The sequence below is a fragment of the Mastigoproctus giganteus genome, chromosome 14 (assembly GCF_048544385.1).
Source record: "Mastigoproctus giganteus isolate SK-2022 chromosome 14, ASM4854438v1, whole genome shotgun sequence".
Lineage (NCBI taxonomy): Eukaryota > Metazoa > Arthropoda > Arachnida > Uropygi > Thelyphonidae > Mastigoproctus > Mastigoproctus giganteus.
Genome location: NC_143588.1, coordinates 77,449,023 through 77,461,952, shown reverse-complemented (window position 1 = coordinate 77,461,952; position 12,930 = coordinate 77,449,023). Strand labels below are relative to the sequence as shown.

At 38.0% G+C, this 12,930-nt stretch overlaps 1 protein-coding gene across 2 annotated transcripts in view; it reads right to left on the bottom strand.

Annotated features, from left to right (window-relative positions):
- LOC150075265 (heat shock 70 kDa protein cognate 4) overlaps positions 1-12,930 on the bottom strand; it is a 39,588-nt gene that overhangs the window by 15,752 nt on the left and 10,906 nt on the right. For both annotated transcript variants that reach the window (XM_090388805.1, XM_090388806.1), the window contains exon 2: positions 4,727-4,933. In XM_090388805.1, coding sequence (XP_090244931.1) covers positions 4,727-4,931 — 205 coding nt within the window. In that variant the 5' untranslated portion in view covers positions 4,932-4,933. The remainder of the gene's footprint in view (positions 1-4,726; positions 4,934-12,930) is intronic.

Below are 12,930 nucleotides of genomic sequence, written 5' to 3'. Positions count from 1 at the left end.
GTGAACAGTTGAATGAGAACACACACACACACACACACACACACACACACACACACACACACACACACACACACACACACACACACACACACACACACACACACACCAAGTAGAGTGCAGAAATGCAATAGTTAGCTTTACAGACTGATCTATATTTTCAAAGCAGAGTTATATACAAACTAAATGCCACCGACACTGGAAATCAGTTCCATGTGATAAACAAAATGCAAGATTCCTGGGATTCTACCTGTAGCACCACTTCTCCAAAGCCAGAAATCAAGAGGGGTAGCAGTGTATTGCAGCTAGGAGTGGTATGAACATTAAATGCACAGCTCTTCACATAGAAAAGGCTGAGGCCAGCAGAATAGTGTCAGTGTTACTGAGCAGTAACAGGAGTTACCTGTATACTGACTAAGAGTAGCATGCAAAGTTCTGAGGGTACACAGTATATAAAATGTATTAAATTTTATAAGATGTTATTGATAGTTTAAAATTGTTAAGATTTTTTTTTTTGTATAATTAAGTGGACTTCAAAGTCCATTTCCTATCAAGGGAATTAACAATACATGAGCATTTGGGAATGTTTAAAGTATGTGCAAGATTGTTTCTCAGGTACCTTTCTATTCATGTCAATTCAGAATGATTATTTGGTAACTGGTGATGAAACTTGTCTAAACTTATGATCCCAAATCAGGATCATGCAGTGGAAGCACAAGGAATCTTCAACCCTAAAAAACCAAACTGGACCACATCACAGCTAGAAAAGTGGCCTCAATTTTCTGGGATGCAAAAGGAAAATTATTAGTTAATTATCCTTGCCTCATTGAGTCACTGGTTTTTGCTTCACAATCACCCCACAACAATGCAGATCAGGCTCCAAATGACTATTTGTTCAGAAACTCAAGTCTTATTTTTGAGGAACTCATTTTAGAGATGAAAGAAAGATAAGCTATGCAAGCCCAGTCTGAGGTCCATAGATTTTTTTTTTAAACCCCATGTACTTATTTCTCAATTTTAACCATCCATCAACTTGGCTATCTTACAGTATTTTTGCTAGTTAGTTTATGCAGGTTCAGACTTTCTAAAAAAACTGGAGACTACTTGCAGACAGGCCTTTTTGGACCAAAGAGTTTAACACAAATAACACAGTTGTTTACTAGTACAGTAAATGCTTAACATTAAAGTTTAGCATTTACTGTACATGCTTGGAACTTTGCCCCACTGAGCAATGTCCAAGTGAAAGTTGTTTCACTCTTGGGTGAGTACAGTACATTCCATTGTGTAGACTAGAATGGGGATGGCAAATAAGTAGATCACTGCTTTAATATATGTTGATCAAATTTTAAATATACAGCAAACTCAATTTACTGGGATTGAATTAACCAGGACACTTCAAGACTCCAAATAAAAATAAATAAAAAAACTCCAACCAGAAATAAGATTAAAGTAATAACTAGAATAGGTATAAACAGATGTTTTGCAAGTCGTAAATAAACAACATGAAATGCCATTATTAAGTAGTCATTAGGAGATTAGTGTACCCACGCTGGTGTTCAAAACATAAGGACCAGCATTTTCACCTGTAGCTTATCATAGGAGTGGCCTAGATATGGGAAAGCATACCAAAGGAACCTCATCAGGTACTGAAATGAAGGAAACACCAACACAAAGGAAATAAGTCACTGCCAAAGATGGAACAAAAGGAAGAGGTGGTCCTCAGCAGGAGTTATGGCCACCCCTAATGTCTATGCAGGCTTTGCACATGTCCATACTTAGAACAATGTTAAGTTGTGATAACATTGTCCATTCCTCTGTCAGTGCAGTCTTCATCTGGTGAAGATTTTCTGGTGTGGATGTGCAGCTAGTAGTCTCCCCAGAGTGTCCCATAGGAATTAGATAGAGTAAATGGGCAGGCCAATCCATAAATGTCCTCACTTTCCAAACAAGGGATGTGGTGTTACATAAACAAACTCTGGGCCAATGGCACCTCTGAACAGATAGCATGCACTGGTTACACATATGGATCAAAATGGGTTTCTGCTCTAGAGGCAGAAAACTCCAGATCTGGCAGAGAGCAGAAAAGCTCTCTGCCAGATCTGGAGTTGTGTACATCCAAGATAACACCTCCCCAGACAAGTACACCTAGACCACCATATTGATCCCTTTAAGTGATGTTTGCAGGGTGCTACTGTGTGCCAACCTCTCGCCAGATTAGCTACTGAGCCTGAATCTACTCCCATCAGTAGAGTAGACTTAAGTAAAGATTGTGGTCGTAACCTTTAGAAATAGTGTTGGTCCTTAAGTTTTGCACACCAGTGTATTATCTTTAGTTTAGTAAGTCACATTGATTGTTGTTTCGTTGCACTGCAAAAAAAACAGTAGAATCAAAAAGCAGAATTGCATTTATGCAACTCAATGAAAGTGAACCAGATCTGATGTTACACACAGATGTGAGGTGAGTGGCAGAGTTGGAATAAGTTTCTACAGAAATTTGCTGAATGAAATTAAAAAAAGTTGATCAAAGGGATGATGATTATCAGCAGCTACAAGATACAGTGGTAATTCGCTTTTTGGTAACTTTAAAAATTAAGCAATCTGAATTGGGAATTACAAGGAAAATAAATAAATAAAAAAATGTGGATAGCATGATTAGTATACAGGGTGTTTCAGTTAAACGTTTCAGAACTTCTAAGAGGGGTAGGGTACATCCTGACAACTCGAAATCATATAGCAATGTGGGGTCGGAAATGCTTTCCTGAAGCAGTGTTGTACACAGAAGCACCATAAAGAAAAGAGACCGTAAGTGAGAAATCGTTTTAATAATACATGAAAAGAAGCAAAAAGGTACATGGATTAAAGTGTTTGAAGTTTCTTCCACGGGCTACAATGCACGCCTCACATCTCCGACGCATGGACATCCGAACATTCTGGAATACTCCAGGTGAATTTCGAATTTCTTCGGCAGCTACTGCGATTCTTGCAACCAGCTGCTCAGCATTGTCAACAGGGGTGTCATAAACTAGCGATTTCATATGACCCCAGAAATAAAAATCAAGACATGATAGGTCGGGTGACCGAGCAGGCCAACGCACGGGACCACCACGTCCGATCCACTGTTGACCAAATGTGACATCCAGGTAGTTACGAACATCTCCGCTATAATGGGCAGGGGCTCCATCATGTTGGAACCACATTGTCTGTTGCGTCGATGCAGAAATCTGTTCATCTCTCAAAAGTTGTGGCAATACTTGCTGCAGAAAGATCAAGTAGATAGGTCCGGTTAGACGACACGGTAACAGGTAAGGTCCGATGAGGTGATCTCCCATAATACCGGCCCATACATTGACCGAAAATCAAATCTGTGCTGCACGACGTCGTATTGCATGCGGGTTCTCGGCCGCCCGTTATGCGTGTTGAAAATTCCTTCCCTTGTGAAGGATGCCTCATCGGAAAACAACACTTCAGCAGGAAAAAGGGGATTTGTAGCACATTTTCCAAGGTACCACTGTGCGAAAGCAATACGAGGTTGAAGAAACTTCGAACACTTACTTTAATCCATGTACCTTTTGCTTCTTTTCATGTATTATTAAAACGATTTCTCACTTACGGTCTCTTTTCTTTTTATGGTGCTTCTGTGTACAACACCGCTTCAGGAAAGCATTTCCGACCCCACATTGCTATATGATTTAGAGTTGTCAGGATGTACCCTACCCCTCTTAGAAGTTCTGAAACGTTTAACTGAAACACCCTGTATAAATATCAATTTTTGGCAATGGCAAAACACTTGGCAAAAACAAAAACACAACACATTTTGCAAATATGTAAGTTGTTTGGTTTTTAGGAGCATTAGCAACCAAGGCCATATTACTCCGTGAATATGCAGTGGTCATTCCTGACCTTTCCGCATCCTCCATATTTGGTAGTGACGGGCTCAAACCCCGGTCTAATCAAGAAACATGTGCTACGCACTGCTGCTGCTCCTTCCCACCTAGCTACGGAGGTGCCTCAAATATGTAAGATCATTTGCAAAAATATCCTGTTTATAAATTTAAGTGAGAAACTTGTTTCTGAAATTGAAAGTTGTGGACGATTTTGAAACCATTTCAGATGTGATTTTAAAACAATTGAAGACACTGTTCAATATTTCTTATCCATTTAATGTAACTTTGATATGAAATAAAAAGCTGAGTTTTTCACATGGAGAAAATATTACTTAAATGAAATTTTATCACATGCAAAACAATATTTCTAAGTGAGATCATCAGAAAAAGACTTGTGGAAATGTTTACAGAGAAAAGTACTCAAATGTAAAAAAATTGCAGTGAACTTTTAAATTCCTGCTTTGGTTCCACATATCTACATGAATCAGCTGTTTCATATTTGAGAAAAAAAAAAAAAACACCTCACTACTCTTACATACAAAAGATTCCTTACGGTTGGCCTTATCACACGTACGAATTTAAAATAATTCTGAAGTTTATTTAGTTTTAAAATTTGTAAACATTTTTCAACCATGTGCAATGAAATTCTTGAGATGATAGATTACGGCACATTTTAAAGAAAAATGTAGATCACATCAGAAATTAAGTTGCCCACCCCTGCACTAGAATATCTTCAGTCACCAAAGAATGGAATAAAAGTTGTTTCCAAAGTTCAGTAATAGTATGCTTTTATTTTTCATTTGTCCAGTTAATCAATCTTCAAATTAAGCTTAAAGAATACTTACCAAATACAGTGTTACTTGGATTCATAGCAACTTGGTTTTTTGCTGCATCACCAATTAATCTTTCTGTATCAGTGAATGCAACATAGCTTGGAGTTGTCCTGTTTCCTTGATCATTGGCAATTATTTCTACCTTTCCATGCTGAAATACTCCAACACAGGAATATGTGGTTCCTAAATCAATACCAACAGCTGGTGTTTTTGCCATCTCTACATGGAGAGAGAAACAAGTTAATATAATTTAAAGTTTACAGAGAAAGCAGTAATTATTACAATCTTTTAAACTAATATACAAATTAATTATTTGGCTGAAATCAGAAAACAAGTGAGGTCTAAAGGATAAATCAAGAACTGCAAGTCTCAGTACTGTTGCCTAGTAGAGGAAATACTCATAGTAGCTGTCACAAACAGCTACTACATGAAATCAGGTGGATCAATGAGAACCATGAAGGAATTAAGCAAGCAATTTTAGACTAAGGCGCATTTAGGGCTAGAGCCTCAAGCTGATGCTAAGCACTTTATATACATAGCAAGCAATTTTTTATTGAATTTATCTGTGCACAGACAAAACTAACAAAAATTTGATTTCTCTGAAGATTCCACAAGTAGCTAAGGTCAATAGATTTCATTTGCCAGATTTGAAGCATCCATGGTTCATAGTATCTATAGCTTTATTTGCTCAGCAAAGGGATCCATATGCTTGTCTAAATAGAAAGCCGTGTAATTAAATTCTCTTCTAGAGAAGGGAGGGGGGAAAAAAGTGTTCAGGAAATTCAACTACTCTTGGCTAACCTCAAATTGCAAGATCAGCATCACACAGGAGTAGTTAAAAAAAACTACTTAAGGAATAAGTGCTGGCATGCTTTTGCCTTGGGTCAAGCAGACTAAACATTTAACAATCACAGACCCGACTATGCAATATTTCAAATCTTCATTCAGTTTTTTGAAAATAAACTTGATTTTATTACTAAAATACATTTTTTTATGAAGTTAATTGGTTATCTCTATCTTTAAATGACAACATATGAAAGCCACATTAAGAGAAGCTTTTACATCTCCAGAGCAAGCAAAAGCTGCAGATTCTAAAGGAAATTGATCCAGTGATTGCAGAATTCATCACATCTCTGTATTAAAGCTGAAATTAATAACAACCAATTTCAAATCGCAATATAAGCTATCTTAACCGGAGAGTGGTCACACTACACCTGTCAGGTGACCCATAAAGTTTATTAAATGTGCAAACTTCTTTCTAAATACAGAAGTAGTTTTAGCTACTGTTAAACATTTTTCGTGGTCAGGGGTGCCAATGTATAAGTACACATGCCTTGAGTGACCCAGGTTCAAGCCCAGGACTGCTGAATACTCTTGTATTCTCTCTAACTCAAGGCTATCAAGTTTTTGATCCACCAACACTGCCTCATTAGCATCACCTGTACCCTATTTAAGGGTATCCCATCCCTGTAGAAGCAGTCCCTAAGCTGCAGAACTCCTACTTGGAGCCCTTTGCTGCTGAGGCATGTTTTCTGTCCAAATTCAATTTAATTGAGAATACTACAATTTATTGCTGCATAAATGGTACAGTGTTACTGCATTTAAATACATTAGTTTAATGTAGTGATGCTGCAACATGTATTATTTGATCACTATCAAACATTACAGGAAACCCCTGTATAACACAGCACATTGATAAACTGCACCAATCCTCGCATAGCACTGTACTTATATAACACGGTTAGAGAATTGCAGCAAACCTTGCATGACATGGTATTTTTGAGCTTGTGTGAGAAAAAAACCCTGTGATTATGTTGGGTGTAATTTTTCAACATTTTCTTTTGTCTGGATAAAAAGACAAAAAATATCCCTGCATTTTATTTTGTTGGAAATTCTCCCATGTTAGGTTCTGTGCTATTGAACTTGTTCTTGGGACCAAAATATTGACTTCAAAAGCATGCAGTTTTTGATGTATGGTTATATCAGTCTTTGATTGTTTAAGTTTTTCCAAGCATGTATTACTAGACTGTTCTTAAGAACCATATTGGAATAATTTTTGTTGTGAATTAAATTCATAGCCCTAAATTATGCCAAGGAACTTGGGCATAATTTGAGTAACTGTCAATTTATAATGGTAACTAGATTTTAAAGTTAATACTATTGGGTAACACACCAGGCCATACAAAAGATTTAAGTCATTCAAAACGTTTATTTCCCTTTGAAACTAATTACATGAGAAAACTGCTACAATAGATTTTGGAAAAAATTGGTTCTGAATCATTGAAGTGATGGAAACATTTATCAATTGTGGATTGTATCAGCTTTACTGCTCAAAGAAGTAAAAGTCAAGGGAATCAGTAAGATGGAACTTACCGATTCCCTTGATGGAAGCCAGTAGGAAAGCAAGGTTTGATAAGACTGACAACATTCAAGAATTACTGGTAGAAAAAGAATGGCAAAGCAGATTTGGTGGAAATGGCAGAGGTAAACCAAATATCAATTCAGAGGATGAGAGCACAGAAATTCTGAATTTTACACTAAAAACCATATGGGAAAGCAATTAGAATCTATTTTTCAAATGCAGATCCTGTTCCTTTCAGTCAAAGTTGAATTGGAAAGTGTCTGCAATTCTGCCCAGACACGATAGAAGGGAGTATATGATGAGAGCCTTGTTAATCAATTTGGCCCTGGAAAGATTGTGCAAGGCTCAAGGGGTAGAATTTTTTCCAGCCTGGACTGTACTTGTTAACAAGAGATACTGCTTCTACAGGGATGGGATACACTTAAATAGAAAGGGTGCAAGAATATTGCTGATGCTATCGTGGTAGTGTTAGGTGGGTCGGAAAACTGATAGCTTGGGGGGGGGGGAGACAAAGACTAGTAGATTAACAGTAGCCACTGGCAGAGGTGAGAGATTCTTGCACTGCTTCTATTGGAATGAACAGAAGCCTGAAAAACAAGATTCAGGATATCTCAGAGACTGCTGGGAACCATTTGTTTACTTGTACTCCAATGATTCCCAGCAGTCTCTGAAAGGCTTCTATTCTTAGCTACCCTAAGAATAGAAACAGGTGCCTGTATATTTGCGTGTACACCAGTGCTAGGAGTTTAGTAAATAAATTTGATGAATGAGGTATTGCTCAAAACTTCAAAGGCAGATATTGTTGGGATATCAGAGACGTGGTGTCACACAGATATAAGGAATGCAGAACTGGAATTTGGGGAGTACAATGTCTACAGAAAGGATGGACAGGATAGGAAAGAAACTAAATCCAAGGAAGTGAAGCCAGTCGACGTCACCGGACAGTGACGTGTCTAGTCAGTTTGGTGTGACTTAAGCATTGGGAGATCAAAATTGAGTAGGAGTGTGCTGTAGGCCTAATGACTTATAATGGGGGATTACAGAGTCTTATAATGGGGGGATTTTAATTTCCCACATATTGACTGGAATTCGGGGGCTGGTCACTCACACACTAGCAAGGCTTTTGTGGATTTATTGGATGATTGTTTTCTACATCAGAATGTTCGGGAAGCAACTAGAGGAAGTAATACTCTTGATTTGATTATCAGTAGTGATTCTTCATGCATTAAGAATCTGCAGGATAAATGAACCACTAGGTGGAAGTGATCACAGTGTGCTGAAGTGGGATTTACTCAAAGAGGTTTTGAGTTTGATTTTATTTGTGCAAAAACGGCTGAAGTTATACTGCGCCAAGAAAATATTAAAATATCAACAAAGATAATTCTGGTAACCTTTAAAAAGGTTACCTCGTCAAGTTGTTATTTATATATATAAGGCAGTATAAGTTTAAAATTAAATGATCCAATTTATATATGTGTATATATTTTAATGGCTTGTAAAAACTTAAACTGCTGACACGCTCAAAGAGGTATCTACCTTTAGGGGTAAAGGGAAGGGTTATTGCTTTCGTAAAGGTGACTACGATGGACTGACACAGTATTTAAATTCTATACAGTGGGACCAACTGATGATGTTACCAACAGCAAATTCAAAATGGGAAGCATTCAAAGAACTTATCTTGGAATGCTACTGGGCTTTACATACCAACTAAGAAATACTGTTCAAGGTTTAGGCCTAAATGAATGTCAGATGAACTAATGAGACATATGGCAGAGAAGAAAAATGCATGGGATACATAAATTAACATGTGACACAGAAGCCTATGATAGATATAAGTTGATCTGTAACCAAGTTACAAAAGAGGTTAGGCAGGCAAAGGCAGATTACAAGAAATCTTTGGCAAGGGAAGCAAAGAAACACAGCAAAGAGTTTTACTTATGTAAACTCTAGAAGGAAGGGGATGAATCAGATTGGTCCACTTGATACCGATGGGTCAAGTGTTGATGATCCTGCTCAGGTAGCTAACAAACTAGATGAATATTTTGCATCGACATTCACACATGAGGAGTTATTCAGCGAGGGGAATGCCAGAAGGGTATTCAACTCTGGCAGTAAGCTAGATAATCTTGTAATAACTGAGAGGAAAGTGGAGGAGAAATTGTTGAAGATAAACACAAGAAAGGCACCTGGGGTGGATGGGATCTATCCAGTTATATTAAAGGAGGCAGCAAAGGAAGTAAGCAAACCCTTAGCCATAATTATGAGAGCTTCCTTGGACTCGGGGGAGGAACCCACAGACTGGAGATGTGCAAATGTGACCCAATTCACAAAGGAGGATCAAAGGCTGACACAAGTAATTATAGACCTGTGAGCTTAACTTCTGTTCCAGGAAAATTAATGGAGGCACTGATTAAAGAAGCACTGCAGGATCATCTAGACAAGACTTCAGTTATAGCTTGGACACAGCATGGTTTTGCTAAGGGGAAGTCTTGCCTGACCAATTTGGATACAATTAGTCACAAAAGAACTGGATGTAGGGAATAACTTTAATATTATATATTTGGATCTTAGAAAGGCTTTTGATACTGTTGCACATGGAAGACTGCTGCATAAATTGGAGCAGTGTGGCATTGGAGGCAAATTGCTGCTATGGATAAAGGGGTGGTTGGGGGAGGAGACAGTGGTAATCAATGGACACTGCTCATTGTGGACTAATGTTATCAGTGGAGTCCCTAAGGACTCAGTGTTGGGGGACTTATTGTTTTATGTATTTATAAATGATATTGATGTTATATCAAGCTTAATGTCCAAGTTTGCAGGGTTGTCAAGGACACTACTGACACTATGCTGCTGCAACAGAATCTGGAAAGGTTAAGCAGATAAGAAAGGTTAAGGGCTGAGAGGTGGCAAATGAAGTTTAACATTGACAAATTTAAAGTACTACAGTGTAGTGTCAGTGTAGTACAACTCTGTTGTACTACACTGACAGTGACAGAGAATGAAAAGGACCTGGGAGTAATTGTGCAGGCAGATATGAAGTTCTCTGAGCAGTGCTAACTCATGGTGTCTTGTCAATGATATACAGGAATTTTTCTAGCAGGGATAAGGAGGTGATTATTCTCCTGTATAAGGCAATGGTCAGGCCACACCTTGAGTACTGTATGCAGGTCTGGAGGCCTCATTTCAAGAAGGATGTAGAGCTGCTGGAATGAGTATAGAGAAAGGCAACAAGATTAGTGAATGGAACAAAGGGTTGCTCTTACTAAGAAAGGCTCAAGTTTTGCAAATTAGTGTCTGGAAACTAGACACCGGCAAGGTGATCTGATAGAGGTGTATAAAGTGTTGAATGGTTTGAGCATGCTCAATGCTGATGGGATTCTACCTCTTGGTCAGAAGATCACCTGAGAAGGCATAAATTATCAGATTGAGGAAAGACAGATGTAGGATAGATGTGCAGAAATTTGCCTTTAGCCAGCAGGTAGTTGGTTGGTGGAACAGACTTCCATCCCTTGTCGTGGAAGTTGATAGCCTAAATAAGTTTAGGGCTCAGCTGGACAGGTATTTTGAGCAAACAGATGGGTGAAGTAGAATTTTTTTTTTTTTGGCTGATGCTGCATAAGCTTGCTTTCTTGCATCAAATGCCTCTACTAATGCTAATGTTTGGCTCCATACCATGCAACGTACAGAGATCTATCAAGCAAAAGCAAACAATCCCAGATTACCAATTCTTTAAAGAGCAGAAGATACACAAAATCTAGATGCTGCAATGGAAAGTTCAGAAGATGAAGATATTCTGCAAACAGAAATTCTCATTTGATTGTGCTTGGCAGCAATGAAAAGGAAGAAAGTAAATAAAAGTACATTAACTGTCATATGTATCACAGTTTGTTCAATTAATACTATTTTTAATAAAAAAAAAAAAATAGCATTTTATAAAAAAATTTATTTTTGTTAGCTTTTGGAACAGGTAGGGTGTACTGGTTCTTAAGTCCTGTATAATTTGAAGTGTTGGTCAAGACATCAAAGGTGGATATTGTTGGGATAGCAGAGACATGGTGTCACATGGATATAAGTGATGCAGAACTGGAATTTGGCAAATACAATGTGTACAGAAAGAGAGGTGTTATGCTGTTAATTAAGAAAAACAAAATCAAAAGTGCACCCAGTTGATATAGATGAACAGTGCACTGTTGAGTCAGTTTGGTGTGATATAAGTACTGCGAAAGCAAAAATAAGAGTAGGAGTGTGTTATAGGCCTAATGACTCGAATGAGTACAATGAACAATTGTACAGAGAAATAGAGTGGGCTAGTAAATCGGAATGTCTTATAATGGGGGATTTTAACTTCCCAGATACTGACTGGAACTTGTGGATTGGTCACTCACACATTAGTCAGACTTTTGTGGATTTATTGGATGATTGTTTTCTGCAGCAGCATGTTCGAGAGACAACCAGAGAGTAATACTCTTGATCTGGTTATCAGCAGTGATCATTTGTGTATTAAGAATTTGCAGATAAAGGAACCACTAGGTGGCAGTAATCACAGTGTACTGATGTGGGATTTACTTACCATTTTTGCTTCCATAAAAGGTGAGTACAGTGGTCTCAGAAAGTTTGCAGATGATACAAAGGTTGGCAGGGTCATTAATGACAGTGTCCTACTGCAACAGGATCTAGATAATTTGGGCAGATGGGCTAACAAGTGGCAACTGAAGTTTAACCTTGACAAATGCGAAGTATGGCATATGGTTATCAGTAACCCCAGAGAAATGTACCAACTGTGTGGTACTACACTAAGGTTGTAGAAAATGAAAGACCTGGGAGTAATTGTGCAGGCAGATTTTTTGAGCAATGCAGACAAGGCTGCCAGGGCAGGTCATGGGGTTTTGTCAATGATATATAGGAATTTTGCTAGCAGGGAAAAGGTGATTTTCCTACTGTATAAGGCAATGGTCAGGCCACACCTTTAGTACTGCATACAGGTCTGGAGGCCTCATTTTAGGAAAGATGTAGATTTACTTGTGTACAGAGAAGGGCAACAAGATTGGTGAGGGGAATGAAGGGATGCAAATTGCAGTGGCTGGAGACTAGGCACCTGCGCGGTTATCTGATTGAGGTGTATAAGGCCTTGAATGGGTTGAGCACGCTGATCCTTCCACTTGTTCAGATTACAAACCTAAGGAGGCATAAATTCAAATTAAGAAAGGACAGAATTACAGATGTGCAGAAATTTGCCTTTAGCCAGCAGGTGGTTAATTGTTGGAACAAACTTCCATCTGTCGTTGTGGAAGTTGATAGGTTGAATAAATTTAAGGAGGAACTGGACAGGCATTTGGAGGGAATGGTGCGATTTTTTTTTTTTTTTGTTGGCTGATGCTGCATAAGCTCATACACTTGCTTTCTTGCATCACATGCCACTACTACTACTTTTGCACTACATGACTTTACAAGAACCTAACTATTGTGTTTTATGAGAATTACATGTATATGCATTACACTGCCCTGTTACAGTTCCAAGTGTAGTATATGACCTGTGTTATAGTTTGACATTTTACTAACTCAAATTCTATTTTTCTGTTCAAAATCTAACAAATAATTGAATATGGTATAAAATCTGTATTCAGCACAGATCAAGTTCAGTATGTGGATTAGCAATATTTAGAAGCAGTGAACAAAAAGTAACAAACAAAGTATTATATGTCAGTAGAAAACAGAGCACTAATACAATACTCTGTCAATCACTAACAAAATTACTTTTGCACCATATGCGACTTCAAGAGCCCTACAACAGGTCTTGAAGTATTGAATGATGCTTGGTTTAGATGTATAGTACATCACTTATTTTTCACAAGTT